General features: G+C 36.2%; 1 protein-coding gene across 3 annotated transcripts in view; it reads left to right on the forward strand.

The window, feature by feature from the left end:
- Positions 1-1,224: 1,224 nt before the first annotated feature.
- Positions 1,225-17,329, forward strand: part of LOC145672667 (zinc finger protein 341-like) — a 72,746-nt gene continuing 56,641 nt past the window's right edge. The window contains exons 1-4 of one of the 3 annotated variants that reach the window (XM_081741832.1): positions 1,225-1,332; positions 12,556-12,681; positions 13,589-13,696; positions 16,931-17,115. In XM_081741832.1, coding sequence (XP_081597958.1) covers positions 1,302-1,332; positions 12,556-12,681; positions 13,589-13,696; positions 16,931-17,115 — 450 coding nt within the window. In that variant the 5' untranslated portion in view covers positions 1,225-1,301. Of the gene's footprint in view, positions 1,333-1,686; positions 1,825-2,034; positions 2,054-12,555; positions 12,682-13,588; positions 13,697-16,930; positions 17,116-17,329 lie in introns of those variants that run through there. The other 2 variants (XM_081741836.1, XM_081741843.1) reach the window with 2 other exon arrangements.

The following is a 17,329-nucleotide window of genomic DNA, read 5'->3' on the forward strand; positions in this document are numbered from 1 at the left end:
TATAATATACAACAGATTCACCTCAGAAATCAGATTCATCTACCGTAATATGAGTTTCACCACCCCTCCCCCCAGAGTAAGCCTCAAATCTGCCCTCCTCCAAATGTTGAAGACAACTCTGATCCTCCACAGCATTGTTTTTCAACTTCATAAATATTCTGAACATCGCTTTAAAAAAATGGGAAGGGTCTTACCCGTTCCACGAATGTTGAAGACAGATTTGCGCCCCTGCCTTCAGTATCTGGATATCTGACAACGAAATACATACACAGAAACGGGCCCCCAGAGTTGGTTTAAGTGTTTTCTATTTGCATCTTCAAATGATATACGTATACACTCAGGCTCATATTCACGAATGGGCGTCTGAGTTCCAAACTCAAGATGACAAATTTCTAGGGGTGACTTTTTAAAGGAGGAGATTGAAGTATGATATGCGGAGAAAGAGGGGCCGAGTTTTCTTGTCACACGGTAGTGGTAAGAAGAAGCTGAGACAATTGCTTATTGGCTTCTAACGTAATCCACGCATTTGCTTCTGTATGCCCCACTAGGCCACTAATTAGGGGGCCTCCCCCTAAATTTTTTACAACCCTATATTACCCATAGGTATAGCTATGTATTGCTAATTTTAGTAGTATTGTGTCGCACAAGTGACTAACTTTGGCATCCCCATTTCGGAATACCACACTACGCTACTGATGATTACCCTTTCTTTCATGAAATTCTAGTTCTACATTTTTCTATTTTACCACTTTATGAAGATTGTACTAAAAAGTGTTACGTACGAAAATGACTTGCAATCCATATCTAGTATGAATAAATTATTTGTATGTTTCTATTTATTTGTAATTATTTTATTTATTTTTTGTATAGAATTATCATTAAAATTTCACCTCATAGATTGACATGCGTCTTCATTCCGTAGCAGTTTAGTTTAACGCAAAATTTGCATTGTTATCTTCCGATACAAGACATTGCAGTTATAATTTCTTATATTATCTTATTATTTGCGTTGCATTGCAATCTACTAATTTTACAACAGCTACGGAATGATTCCCTTAAATTTGTGATTGTGTTCACGTGTCTTTAGCAGTCAATTATCCTAGTAATTATTATAATTATTTACATTATCCTGTTATTTGCGTTGCAATGCAGTCTATTAATTTTGCGAAGACAGCTACGGAGTGAGTCATAAAAATTTGTGATTGTTTTTACGTATCCTTAGAATTCAATTATCTGGAAAGAGGAAATAGTGTTTCACTAGGGAAAACTGGTTATAACACCGTTAACACTTGGATTTCAATATGGCGCAGTCGTTGTTCGATGCTTTTGGGGGTGAGCAGTGTTTTTGTTTACGTGTTATTTATTTATAATCACATTTTATACTTGTTGAATTAGTTATTGGTTCTGCATAAAAAATAAATTCCTCTAATATATATCTTTAATATTTTCACAGCTCGGTTTCGTAGCAATAAAATACTAAACCAAGCATGTGAATAGTTAAAGGTTTTGATTTGTGTTTCGAGAAAATTGTGTTTCTTATAAATATATACTTAAAATTAATAAAGGAGGCTCTATTTTTTAATTGACTTTTATTACAATTACTCTTTTATTATTTTGGTGTATAGTTGCAAGGCTTATTCACACAATAATGTTAGTAGCAGGGGTGAGTCAACGTAATCGTAAAAGCCTAAGAATGGCCCAATGTTTATTTAGGTGCTAAATAATGCGGCAAAGTGAAATGCTGTCGCTTTAACATGATCTGTGATGTGTAGTTGAATACATTGTTGTAATTATAATAAGCGCAATAATGAATCATCATACATTGTAGGTGCATTGCGCGAGTATATTAAAGATAACTATCTGAAAGAATAGCTAACAATTTTTGAGTGAATAATAATTCATAAATTGTAAAAGTAACAATTATGATTTCCTTGTATTTTTGCGAAATTTTATTAGTGTCTGTTTATATTTGAAAGTGGACTGAATAAGCGCTGAAAGAAAAATGTTTTACTAATTCCAAGCAGTATTTCACTTCACTTTGCTGTTCCCTAAGGTATTGTATAGTCTTATGTCCCTGGCACATGCTAAAAGAATTGCAAATGGATAATATGCATGCAAATTAATGTCCCAGTAAAAGGATGAAGTTCAGGTCAAGTTAAGGTATCCACATTTTCGCGGATTTGCAGGTGAAATGCAATTTGGGTGAAAAACCATATGCCTTCGTTTAGCGCCGGGAGGCCAGGTTAGGTTAGACTTTTCCTCTAAATCATTCTGTTTTTGGCTAGCTTTAGTCCCCTACCTAAACTGTTGCCAAACGTATTTATATGGAACAAATTTCTTCTGACGATAGAATTAAATCTAAAGTTAAATAGCTGTATTTTACGTTTGCAAATGTAGGGTTACTTGTGTAAAATAAATACAACTGCTTTAAGACCAAGTGAATGCATGTAAAAGACGACTGTATTGGGTAATATTTTCCACCGGCGGTATATTTCTGAACAGTGTACCTAAGCTGTATTTTATGTTTACAAGTGGAGCGCTACTAGTGTGAAACCATGTGCTATTGAAACTCGTATCATTGCGATAACCTACTTATTTTCACTACCATCGTTTACGCGTAGGGCCACCAGCTTCGCGCGATCCCGAGTCGATTTAATAGCATTCCTGCTTTTGGATCCCACCTAGCACAGGTTGGTTTGTGTTTTGCACTGTAGTTTTTATGTCATACATCCGGACGCCGCATTTATACGCAAATCGTAAAATTTTAAGGGTTATCTGCTGTATCGCCGGACCAATGTTAGGAAATTTACCTGGTCAATTGGAGAATTTAAGTTTATGAGGAAGAGTTATTGAAAGTCAGGTAAGGGAAATAGTAAAAGCTCAGAAAGTGATTGTATTTGCTGGTTGTTTTTGATGTTGTAAGCGGCAATGTACGTGGAGGCGGATGGACTATTTCGCGGAGAGGTGCACTTGTTTTACTATACGGACCCATAGGTTGTAAAATGTACAGAAAAATTTGGGCAAATCTTTAATTTTCCCATTTCATGTCGAGAACAGAACCCAACCAACACCTGCGGGATTTCTAACCCGTTCCTACCAGGGTGGATTGATTTAAATCACGATTTAAATCACTTGATTTTTTTAATAAAAATCGCTGATTTAAATCAAAATTCCGAAATAAAATAATTTAAAGTGAAAATAAGTAAAATCCCGTTTCTGTTCTGGTATTTCGGTTACGGAAGTTAATAATCATAATACAATGAGACTCAAATGTACAGTATGTACAGCATAGTATGAAAACAAGTGTCGTGCACTGGATGATTTGGGAAAATCCCGTTTTGAACGGGTAACGAAGCAATGCTGCTTTCTTCTCTTCGTAACAATGGGTTTGGGTTTTCAAGTCGTTAACTATTCCAACGGGGAAATCACCATCGGCAGTTAAGACGAAAATTCTTTCGTGTGCGCGTCTGCTTGTTTGTTCCTGGATAATAGGGCATATATAGAGGGGTCCTATCCCCTCTCAGATTTTTTTTAAGATTTATAACTTTAGGCGAAGTTTATGTATTTCCTGCCTCAAGCTAGTTCCAATTTTTTAAAAATATGCCCCTACCAAATATCAGTAACTTTTGTGAAAAAAAGTGACATTTTGATAAATGTTGGTATACTTTTTCCTTAATGCTTAACCTTTTAAATTATATTACCTGTTTTATTCTATTAAAATCGAATCTTCATTATTCGATTAAAAAAGTACCAATAAACCTCTTTACTTCGTTTTTTTTTTTTTTTTTTTTTTTTTTTTTTTTTTTTTTTTTTTTTTTTTTTCAAGACTGAAGGCATTGTAGAACATGTTACATATGCTTTCACGCCTTTCTGCGTCGAGAATAGTGTGTGATGACATCATAAATTTAAAAAGATATTTTTGTTATGCCTATTATTATTATTATTATTATTATTATTATTATTATTATTATTATTATTATGGCAGGCTTACATTTTGCATTCAAAAGACTGAAATTTTGGACACTCGTTCAGTGCATCCCTTAGTATTTTTTTAAGATGTTTTCAGATCTCTGCGTGAAAACGGGGGTCCAGAAAGGAAAATGTAAAAAAAAGATATTTTTAACAAAATAGCTTTTTCCACGATTCAGATGGAGATATATGAATGGTACCGTTTGAAAGGCTGTTCTATTCTGAAGAGAATGACATACGAACCATGATTCTAGGATAAATAGGGATGTTTCAGGAAACTGTTACCTGAGATACTGTTTTATAAGGGAATCTGGGGTATTTGGGGGATATTATTTTTCGCGGGCTTACTTTTGCACCTAGAAGATTCAAATTTTGCAGATTTACTTTTGCACCTAGAAGATTGAAATTTTGAAGATTTATTTAATGTACCCCTTCGTATTTTTCAGTGTTTCAGATCTTTACCTTATAACACGGGGTTGGTCCAGAGGGGTAGAAAGTAAAAAAGGGTATTTTTAACAGAAAATCCCTTTTTTCGTGATTTTTTTCGCCCCAGATACACGATGGAGACATTTGAATGATACGATTTGAAAATCTTTTTTTTATTCTGAAGAGACTAATATACAAATGACAACCCTAGGATAAATAGAGATATCTGAGGAAATTTTTATATTACATGCGGGTTATCTGGGGCATTGTGGGGATGTTCTTAGCTCATTGTTAAATATTTCCCCGCCCTTACTATTCAAGAAAGCTTGAAATTTTATACACACATTTAGTACACCCCTTAGTATTTCTCAGTTAATTTTGAGATATGTGCGTTAACACAAGGAGTCCAGAGGGAATCAAAATTTGAAAAAAAAATCAGAAAAATTCCATTTTCTCTCAAAACTTCCCGCATCAGGGACATGATAGAGAAATGCGAATGTTACCGTTTCAAAGGCTGTTCTATTCTGAAGAGAATGAGGTATGAACCGTGATCCTAGGATAAATAGGGATGACGATATAGCTGCTTGACTGAATTTTCCTTTTTAAAAAAGCCATAATTTAAAAGGGTTAGGAAACATTGTTTGGGATTAACAGAGGTTAACAACTGGGGATTAATTCAAAATTCAACCCTAATACTTTCACTTAAATGGCATAATTAGCATTTAATACTAATTCCTAATGTTTTTTCTTCAGTTCGCGACTTGTAATTTACGAGAAGAAAGATTTGATTTAAATCAAAAAAATCGATTTAAATAAAAAAAAATCAACAAAAATGATTTTTTTAAAAAAAAATCATGATTTTTTTCCACCCTGGTTCCTACTACTAGTGCTACTCCTACTTATACTATGGATTCGTATAGTAAAACTGTGCACCTAATAACATAATCTAACGTAACTTAATGTAATCCAACCAAATATAACCGAATGCAGTGTATTTTGCTCCATTTTTTCGATTTTCAAATTGGTCCGGCGATACAGCAGTAATGCCAATTTTAATATTTCAACAATTATTTCTGATGGCCTCTTTGAATATTATCTATGCCAAGTAGAGATGCAAAAAAGCGTGCTTTTTTGAATCGATTGTTTTTGTACATAAAAAGCCTGCTTTTTGGGGAAAAAACGAGAATTTTGGAAATTTTTGCTTTTTTCATTTTCATGATTTTTCTACTTAAATAGCTTTCTTATAGTACCGGTATACTCTAAAGTTAAATAAGACTTCATATGACCCAAATGCCTTATTTCACTCTGCAATTCACCATCATAATGGGTGAAGCAAATGTTTTATGAATTAAAATAAACAAAGTACGTAGTATTTGAGGGCAATTTTAGAGGCTATTTCACTTCTGGGTTATCGACATTTTTTTCTTCTTTAGATCATTTCTTTTTATGCATCCTGCTTCATTTCTTAGCAAAGTACTCTAGCTTCTAGCACATAATTAAACCTATGTTTTTCAATATATTCATCAAAGCGTACGTTTTTCAATATATCTGTCAGAGCGTACTTCCACATTTCTGTTATATTGTAGCTGTGCAGTGATGTAGCAATAATCTTCCGGATGCAACCTTGAATACCATTTGATAGAAATAATCAGTACCGCGTTTAGAAAAATATTTGCGAGGGGTTTCTCTGATTAATGTTTGGTTTTTCTAAGAATCCTTAATTTTTATTTTGAGGAGCTTGAAGTTTATGAGTACAGACAAAATTAATATTTAATTTGTTTTAGAAATTCCGCAATTTCAGGGTACAGGCACCAATCCGAAAGACATCTGGACCCTAACCCCCTTTGCAAACCTGTCATTGCTGGTAACTAGTAATAACAACGATTTCAAAACGATAAGAAAGGAAGTCGGACAGGGCTCACAGTACACGCTCTCTCTTCATTAGCTTAGGGAATTAAGAAATGCTTCTGTTAAAATAATCAAATGCGGGGTTGAATCCCGGATTGAAGCGCAAAAGCTAACCACTCCCCCATGTTTGCTTTGCGGTTGGTGCGTAACTTAAATGTGTTCTCTCTCTCTCTCTCTCGCTTATGGCATCCGAAGGTTCAAATGCCGCGTTCACAAAAGCTCTCCATTGACTTCGATTCAGTTTCTACTCTGTTCCTATTTCTGCGAGATCCCTCTTAATATTGTCCTCCAATCTGCGCCTAGGTCGTCCCTAATGGACGTTTTCTGATTGCATTTCCACTTTGAAAGCATTCTTACCTTATTCCATTCTGGCTACATGACCTGCCCACCTGAGCCTCCTAGAGTTGATGACCGTAACAATGTTTGGTAAACCGTATAAATTATGCAGTTCTTCGTTATGAAGTTTCCCCCATTCCCTTCCTCTTGGATCCAAATATTCGTCTCAGGATTTTATTCTCAAATATTTGCACTCTGCGTTCTTCCCTCAGCGTAAGCGACCATGTTTCATAATCATAAAGCACAATAGGCATGATGATCATTTTATATTATTTAAGCTTTAAATTCCTCGACAGAATTCGCGACGACAAAATAGTTTGAACTGAATAATAACACGAATTTCCTTATTTCCGTCGACATTTAATTTCTTCGTTGATATGATTTCGGTCTGGTAATATTGGTCCTAGATATTTGAAAGTATACACTTTGTCGAAAGTATTATTTGATATTTTAACGCGTTCATAATTTGCCGTATTATGATTTTGGTGAATTTCCATGTATTTAGTTTTCTCCACATTTACTTCTAAATCAATGTCGCTGCAAGCGTTTAATAAGGCCTCTGCATTTCTTTCGATTGTTCTATCAAGATTTAAATCATCAGCATACGCCATAACCTGGTGAATAATATTGAGCTCTAGACCCTCGTTGCTATCTTTGATTTTTCCTTGGAGGCGCCGTGTGCGTGGGTTTTCTCGGGGTTCTCCCGTTTCCTCCCACTTTCTTCATTCCACCATTTCATTCATCACTCATCATCACCGTCTCCTTTAGCCTAACCGGCACAACCGTGGGACGTAAAATTCAAAGATTTCATTTTTTCCTTGGGGGCGCGGTGGCTCAGTGGTAGAGCGTTCACCTCTGGTGCTTGGGGTCCCGGGTTCGATCCCAGCCCCCGCCAAGTGAACTTTGTAGTGGACAAACACCGTGCTCGTGGGTTTTCTCGGGGTTCTCCCGTTTCCTCCCACTTTCTTCATTCCACCATTTCACTCATCTCTCATAATCACCGTCTCCTTTAGCCTCACCGGCATAATCGTGGGACGTAAAACTCAAAGATTTCATTTCATTTTTTTGATTTTTCCTTATAGCGTACTCCGAAATAAAGCTGAATAATAATGGCGATAATGCATCTCCTTGTGTGTCAGGCCATTCTCGACGTGGAAGCTTGCATTTTCTACTTGGACATTACTCTAGGATTCATTTAAACACATTTTAATTAATCTGACTAGCTTTTTCGGTATTCCAAATTCTGTAAGAATGTTATACCATGTTTCCCTCCTAACCGAGTCGTAAGCCTTTCTAGAATCAATAAACAGATGATGAACTGGGTAATATATTCTCATTTCTTTTCGAGTATTTTTCGAATGGTAAATATCTGGTCGATGGTTGATCGATTTCGCGTAAATTCACACTGATAATCTCCAATAATTTCATCTGCGTATGGGATCAATCTTGTTAAGAGAAATGCCTCAATAATTATTACAATCAGTTTTGTCGCCTTTCTTGTAAATTGGAACAGTGATTGATTCTTTCCCTCTCCTTAAATGTATTCGATAGCTTTTCTTTTCTGTAAAAACCAAAAACTGACTTAAAATACTGATGGAGTGGCAGCTTCCATTTTAAAGTCTGCACACATTACCTAAAGTTCGCCACATTACCTAAAGTTCGCCACATTACCTATTGAGTCAATTTGAGAGTTTGAGGTTGTCGATCAGGCGTATACATACGCCTGCTGTTTGGGTTATGGGAATATTGCAAAACTTACGACTTATCCTTGTATTTGAATGAACGAAAACTGAAGGAGAGGTTAAGATTTACAAAGCAAGATTTTGTAAATTTTATGAGCGAAATTTACCACTTTTAACAATAGATATCTGTATTCGTATAAAATTTTATGTAAACGATTTAATTTTACCCAAGTGTGTAAAATACAGATTTACAATAGGCGTCCATAGCTTCGGAAATCGATGAAGTTGTATTCCTCACCGTGGGTTAACTAGGAGATCATAACTGTTATGGTTGTAAATACAGCGTTTTTATGCAGAAAAAATTCGTGTGAAAAGCACGCACCATCCAGTGCTTGGTGGTCACTACATGCGAGATTTCTATATGTTCTTGTTCAAGGCAGGACGAATGTTAATAAATCTGTGCAAAAGTGCGTCCATAGGAAGCAGAAACAAAGCGACACTGGAATCTGCGTAAATGAAGTGCGAAAACACGTACTGACTTTTGCTAGACGATCAGTACGGACTAGCTTTAGAGTAATCTGCACAATGGTTTCCTTATCAAGAAGTGTATCGTGTTGTCTTTTGTTGTGACTTCTTGGTACTGCTTAATCGTACAGTTATAACAACGCATAAATTAACTACTTGTGCAGTACTGTTCTATTTCAACTAAAATTTTCCTACAATTTGGACCTCTATTCTAAATTGCAAGTTATAAAGGCTAAGAGTAATATAAGCAATGATGCTCGCCTGTCTAATGCTTGATACGTGTAGAATTTAACCAGATAACGATAAATAACATCAAGTATAATACACATAAGCATATGTATTTGGTCTAGGAATTAATTCGTGCGGTTGGTACGCACACATTGAAGCTGTAGTACAAACAGAAAATACATAAATACCTTAAGAAAAATATTGTCTATCGCTAGCCACCACTTTCGCCCATCTGTCAGGCAATGTACGGATTCCGTGGCGAAAGAAGTCCTCATCCTTGGAAGCGATCCAATCAGAGACCCATGTTTCGATATCTTCTGAAGAAGTAAACCGCTGTCCAATCAAATCGTTGTTCATGCAATCGAACAAGTAGTAGTCCGAAGGAGCAACGTCTGGTGAATACGGCGGGTGGGGTAAAACTTCCCATCCGACATTTTCTAAATAGGTTTTGACCGGTTTTGCGACATGTGGGCGAGCGTTATCATGTTGAACAATAAGTTTATCATGTCTGTTCTCCCATTCTGGTCGTGTTCTGGCCAGAGCTTGCTTCAAACGCATTAATTGTCGTCGATAACGTTCTCCATTCATAGTTTCACCCGGTTGCAGCAGCTCATAGTACACCACACCTTTCATATCCCACCATATGCACAGCATAACCTTTGCACAGTGAATATCTCGTTTTGGTTGTGATGGACCTGGTTCACCTGGTTTCACCCAGGCCTTTTTTCGTTTAGGGTTCTCGTAATGGATCCACTTCTCATCACCCGTAATAATTCGATGCAGAAACCCCTTTCTGCTCTGTCGTTGAAGCAGCAATTCGCAAATGGTTTTTCGTCTTTCAACGTCTCTGTCTTTCAATTCATGTGGAACCCAATGTGACATCTTTTGAATCATTCCCATGGCTTTCAAGCGTTTGGGGACTGTTGTTTGATCAACGCCTAATGCTGCTGCAAGTTGTTCCTGCGTTTGACACGAATCCTGCTCGAGGAATGCTGTCAATTCTTCGTCTTGAATTTTTTTTTGGCTGTCCAGCTCGCTCTTGGTCTGCCAAGCCGAAATCACCACTTCTAAACCGTGCAAACCACTTCTGACACGTTCGCTCAGCTAGAGCATGGTCACCATACACTTCCACCAAAATACGATGACTTTCAGTCGCACTTTTCTGCATGTTAAAGTAATGTAGCAGGACACCCCGCAAAAACACTTTATCAGGCACAAATTGCGCCATGTTCACTTAACTACAAACTGGTGTTGTTGACGCTTTAATCCACTGCCCTATACTACGAACGATACGCGATGACAGGGGTTTGCAACACATGTGTGGATACACGGAACTGTGGGACGCTCCGTTCGTTGCGCCATCTCTTGTCCACCCGCACGAATTAATTCCTAGACCAAATAGAACGACAAACTTGCAACATATTTTACAAGTGTGGTCTACATTACTTCATGGAGCTCACCATAAGTTCGCGTGAAGGAAGGTGGAAGGCCATGTGAATGAAAATAAGGGTATAGCTTTACTATACAAGAGCTACTAGAAATAATTGTATAGCAGACTAGAAGAGATAAGAGGAAGTATTTGGGCACTATTAACGCGCCAGGTTCAACGCGCGTCTCCTGTCTTCTCCATGCACTAAGCTGATCACACGCAAAGCTAAAGAGATTTGTACTGAAAATAGATTTATTTTACGCAGCAGTTAATTCTGGCTCCATTAAATTTAGTCTTCATTCTATGTATTATAGCTGAACCGCTGAATGTAGGGCCTGAGTAAGATCTAGAGAGATGAGTGTAGTAGAGTTTAAAATTTTCATTAAATGTTTCTTATTCAGTGTATCTAAGTCTGCATGAATTGAAGGTCCTATTTAATAAGCTATGTTGTTAATTAAGTCAAGAGATAATTATCTATTATCACCAAAGATATGGAAACCTGTAATTCATCAATATACACTCAAGTGTGAAAGATGTAGTTTTGTCAAATTGGCCAAATCATACATAGGGGATATGCCGATTCTTCCTAGTATCTTCTACAAATTTAAATTGAACTTCAGAGTGAAAAAGGATCGAGTGAACCGAGAATTGAACCCAGGTCTTCAATTTTAAATGCGGTGCTCTAACCGCCGTAGATCATGGTTCCATTGTCTGACATTTGTGAGTGACTGTTTCAATTTGAAATCATATGTAAAGGGATTGGATAAAAAGTAATGTCAACCTTGTTATAAATCGTACTAGCTTTATGCAGACAACATCTGTTATATTTCTTCATTGTTATCTCCTCCTATCTTTATCACCTTCTGTCACACGAGTGGAAGGCGTCGTACATCGTCAGCGCGTCAATCTGTCGATGTCCCACCGGGACCGTCATGTGGCAAGGATGTTGACTTCTCATGTGTCGTAGTGCTTCTCGAGAAGTAGTTCCTTTATTTTAGCGAAAAGGTCGTCACAGAGCCCCTGAAGACATTGTTGTGCACTGCACCCACGTGCAACTTCAATCTTGGCCCACGTACTTTGCTCGCCTTTCCGAAACATATATGACGCTTCTACTTTCCTCTTGTACTGTATGGCGCTGCTTCTTTTGACAGAATAACGCACAATCGTTAACACCCGACACATTTCATCGCCTTACATTTCCTTATCAGTTACGGAAATCTTGTAATGCTGAGGCACAGCCCTATGCCGTGAGAACAGTATTGCCACTACTTCTTATCCAAGCTATATATATATATATATATATAATCTATTTATTAGATATTGCAAGATATTACCTTTTTCTATTTCAGAATAATACATGTAAATTTAACGTTATACAGGGTGTCTATCGGTCACGAAATCAAAAACCGGTCATGAAAGTCAAGAAATTTAGCTTTTGGGTCTTTTATCTGTACAAATATAGGTATAGACTGGAAAATTTTGTTCTATAAAACGTCAAATTTCACTATCAAAAATGTCTATGGTCTGCTTTAGACGCTACCAAAATCGCAAGCAAAGCACGCTTCTATCGCATGCATGAAAATTCGGCCCAAATTCACTCTTGAGAATGCTACTAACTTTTATGGTTTGAGAAAGAAAAGGTCACGAAATTTAATTTTGGAATTTTAGTAGACATCCTGTTATACCGTGAGTCACTGCAACTGTGAAATTTGCTATCATATATATTGCATTGCTATCTACGCGTGGAATAGTCATTAATGTCAGTTAACCAGTAACAGCTTGAACGAGTTTATGAGTAAAGGAGTAAAGAGATACAGTAGCGTTAATCCTTTATCAAAACAAGGGCTATCGTAAGGCACGACAGTCAAAATTTTATCAAATTTTCTTTTATTACTCGAATCTTATTTATTGATGAGGACGTTGTACTCAAGAAGTGATGATGTTGATGCTGATATTTATTTGGAACTAGAGTTGAAGTTTATTCAGTACTAAAGTAAAAACTTAAACTTGAGAAATTAATATGTTTTTTTTTTCTTTCTCTTCTTTTGCTAGCTGTTTCACTAGATAATCAAGCTGCTTTAACTGTACAATCGCTTCTCGAGTCTCAGAGTGGAGCAAGTATCACCCTACCTACTGATTCATCATCATCAGGAACATCAGTTGTAGCCGAAGCACAAGGTAATTTACAATTAGTATTTACGTCCTTTTTTTTAAAGATATTCTTAGATAAGGATTTAATTTTTACATATCTAGTAAATAAAAATAAATCCTTTTTAAGAGTATTGCTTTGCAAAGTCGAAATTGGTACAGTCTATTTACCTCTATTGTAATTAGACGTGGGTTCGAAGCTAGTTGAGCAAAGGTAGACGTGTCTTTCGGTCACGCAAGTCATGAAAAAGTTACGAAATTTAGCTTTTGGGACACGATTTTTTTTTTTTTTTAACTATACAAATATAAGTACAGACTGGAAAATTTTGTTTTATAAAACGTCAAAATTCACCACCAAAAATTTCTATGGTTGGCTTTAGACGCTACCAAATCACAAGCATTCATGAAAATTCGGCCAAATTCGCTCTTGAGAATGTTACTAATTTTTATGATTTGGGAAAGAAAATGTCACGAAATTTCATTTTGGAATTTTAGTAAACACCCTGGTAGAGCATCCATTTTATTAAGGAGTTTGGTCTACTGGAACCGCTTTATATATTCACACTGTCTGTCCGTGTGTCTATACGTCTGGGAAAGAAAAAAAATTAAGAACTACTCTATGGATCACCATTAATTTTGACCAGGGTGTAAACAGTCATAAACTAGAAGTCGATTTCGTTGATGGAGATGATCCTTCCACTGGAAGTAACAGAAATCAACCATTTACAGCTTTAATGTAGATCAAAAACGGTAATAGATAACGAGAAGCTATTTCTTTCACTCGATTAGACATTGAAGGAATATATTTATTTCGTCTGTATTTATTATTCTGCTGCCACTTCTTTACATTACTCTTTGTATATACTTAAAATTCTTTGTTAACTTGTTGAATCAGTAACATGAAGTTTCTGTTAAGTGTATGCTTGTTCAAACACAGGTTCTCCGGACCCATTAGATGAAGAAGATGTATTCCAGTGTGGAAAATGCAAGAAGCAGTTTACTTCATTGTCTCTGTTCATGGCACACAAAAAGGAACATGTATCAGGTTAGTACATAGACGAGAGTTATGCAAGAATTGTGAATTTAAAGTTTGTAGATTTGTCACCAATAAAGAGATGATTTGAAAGGGATAAAATTGCAAGCCATGGACCAGATTTTCCCAATAGGCTAACCATAAGAATATGAGCTGTCTTAAGTTGTATTCTAACAATAGAACATAATGTAGGTGAGTTCATGTATTCCTACAGTCCCGAAATAAATGCCTACTTAAATTCACGTGGTTCTCCTATAATACTGTTACCTTTGTTCGTGTGGACCTCAAGCATTTAAGGACAACGTTCCGAGACTGATATACCTCAAATCTGTCAACGGTATGCAGTATCTCTATATATAGAGCTCCACTCTCGTTAATCGAACGTTTCCTATTCTATGTCGCAGCCATTCGAGGAACTCATCTCTCTTCCATTGTATCGTTCTCAATAATAAATGGGATAAGGCAAAATAAAAAGGTGTAATGAATGTAAGAACAAAAGAAGCTATCCTTACTTTTGGTGCGTTTAGTTTTTTTTTTTTTTTTTTTTCTTTGCACCGTTTAATTTCGGCTTCTAAATTTGCTGAAGTCTTCTTCAAGATGTTGGACTAGAAGAAAATACCGTTCTTGGAAATTTACATCACGTGAATTGTTTTTTGTAGCTTCGGTATAATCCTTAGTGGTCAAAAAAGAAACCGAGAAATCGCATTTCTTCTTAAAGCGTCCGTAATATTTGGAATGTGATACAACACGATTAAAGATTTTTGTTACTTACTGTTACTACCACTGCCACTCATATATGGGTGTCCGCCATATCGAAATCAGTGTTGCATCTGATTCTTCCTATTCTGTGAAAGTACTTGTAGATTTATGGAGAACTCTATCCTGCATCAACTTTTTGATAGCTTGAGTTTTATATTCGATAGTTTACGATATAATCCCACTGTTTGTCCAGAATATATACATCAAAATTTAATTTTGTGTTCTTTATTCTAATGAAATAAGATTCGTAAATGGATCTTCAAATTTGCGAAGTAACCCTATGTAGAATAGTAAGCTTATTTATGATGTACGTAGGTTCCATTAGGTGTTTAGATAATCGTGACACTACTTATTCGTTGTATTTAGAATCCCTTAGAGCATGTCGACACAATCGTTACACTGGCAGGAACACACTACATTCATTCATGTGATGGGAAAGTGGTAGTGGAGAAAAGCAGACACACGTTCACGGACTAATGGAAACGATGGGTCTTCCAGCACTGGGTTCCCAAGTTCTTGTATTTTGGAGGCAAGATAGAATTGAGGGGTTTTGGGTGTTTGGAGTCAGATGCAAAATGGTACTTTTGATAGGCTCTCGAGTGAACCATGATTGGGAGATAAAATTTGGTTTTAATGAAGAAATTATTGCCTTGATTCTTCCGAAATCGGTAATGGATGAAGTTGAAAAGTTGGCAGATCGGTAGTTTCAGTAGTTCACAACCACTGTTGCGTGGAGCTCTTATCTGCGGACTGGATGATGATGGGGTTGAACGCAGCTCCGAGATTGCCTTGTGCTGGACATGTATAATAATTATTATGATTGGTTAAAGGATAGTTCGGAAATGAGAGCTTAGCAACCTGTCCGGAAGTAAAGGATTTGTATTTCCAGACGAATTGCTGACTCCTGTCAGGTGTGATCATACCATAAATTTGAGAGCAATATGTTTGATGTGTAACCAAAAAGGCGAAAAATAAGACTATTAAAGGCGAAAAATATATAAATATATATACATGAATGAGAAATTCCAGCATTGTTTAGGTTATGTCGACATGTCAATTCTCATTTAATTTAGTAATATAAACTGGATGCTCTGTGACGTCACAGGTTCATGCTTTTATTCTCAGGAAATCACATGGAGAGGGGAAGGAGCAGGCAAAAAACTTGATGCTGATGGAAGATAATGAAAAAAAGCAAACAAGAACATCGATGGCGTAGTTGATGGTTTTACAGGCATACTGCTTGTACACTACTAATACCCGTTTATTTCATTCTTCTGCCTCATCCGTTACCTTTGTTTGTGTCGCCTTGATTTCTTTGATCGCAGAGAAACGTTTCTATGTCAAGTATAGCTCAATTGGAAATGACTTCTTTAATTGGTCTTACTTACGAAATCTCTCTCTGAAGACATGTTTGAAACTTCTCAATATACCATGAGAACTATTAGTGCAGGGGTCTGTTCGTTAAATCGATCTGGAAGCTGTAGCGTTGAGTGCAACATATTATTGTAATATGAATAAGTTTCATATTACAGGTTCTAATCATAAGTGTAGTGTTACTCTGCGTATGATAGTATTGGAATCAAGATGAATTTTCTAGCTCATTGATCTCTGAGAATATCAACTCAGATTTGTTTTGTAAGTACAAGTATGAATCTTACTCGATATAAAACGACTTCCAAACTTCGTCCCCCCCCCCCCCCCACACACACACGCACATTTATCAATTTTCATTGTATATTGTAAAAGATGCTGGCAGTATTGCTGTTCTGCGATGTTTTCTCGGAGATTAAACGGTTACTAACCATACTGTTATAATCGCTTTACAATTTCTTGTCAGCAAGTAGAAAAGAAATGTACTGCTATGTGTAATAATTCCATTTTCCGTATACTGTATCTCGGCCTGTTTTTCGAAGGGAGAAAGAAGAAGTAGAAATGAATGTTATTTCATGAAAGTCACCACTCTTCAAATGCCTCCGAGCAGATAATTCAGCTTTAATATATCTAGTGTGCTTCTTAGCTCAATAACAATATTTCTTTTAGTATTTCCAATGTAACAAATTTGTAAATACCACAATACTTCAAATGACCTAAAAGATTGGCAGCAGTTAATTCATTGTTATGAAGTAATGAATTGAATTCAGTTATATATCAAATTGTAGCGTTATCAATAATTATAATTTGCAATTCGATGCAGTGCAAATTGTATTTATAACAGCTTTTTAACTTAGTTTAGTGTTGAATGCGGAGCGAATGTCTTTGAAGGGTTGCAGTGATGAGTATAATTATTATAATATTTCAAATTCCATCTCTTGTTGGTTGATGTTTGTTGATACGTTGGAATATCATTTTTTAAAAAGTGCATTTACAAATTGCTGACCAGCATGAAATGGTAATATTTCTACTTTATTTTCTGCGTAAACTATTTCTCCTTCTATTCACTAATTTATAAAATATTAACAGAATCCATTTCGTTATCATTATTATTAGGACCAGTATCTGTTAAAACTGAAAACTGTAATTTGGTGGCATTGGAAAGAGAGGTTAATCCTCAGGCAGATGGAGGAGGGCAAGATCCTTCGGATCCTGGAGGATTTGATGTGACGTCGAGTTTATCTGGTACTCTTACAGCAGCGCAAGTTCCACAGTTGCATTTGCAGACTGATCAAGATCAGGTAGGTAGTTTTCTTTTTTATTTAAAAAAGATAATCATGCTGATTTCTCTGTTCCATAGTTACTAAAATCAATTTTCAGAATGACAGTACATGCACAACGAATTTTCTAATAGAGAGCCAAGGCTGAAGTGTTTCTAATGACACGTTTTAACCTTCTACAATTTGTTGTGCAAATGTTGCAATATTCTGAAACAAAAGTACATAGGTAAGTTAA

This window comes from Thermobia domestica, chromosome 2 (assembly GCF_964235325.1).
Source record: "Thermobia domestica chromosome 2, izTheDome1.hap1.1, whole genome shotgun sequence".
Classification (NCBI taxonomy): domain Eukaryota; kingdom Metazoa; phylum Arthropoda; class Insecta; order Zygentoma; family Lepismatidae; genus Thermobia; species Thermobia domestica.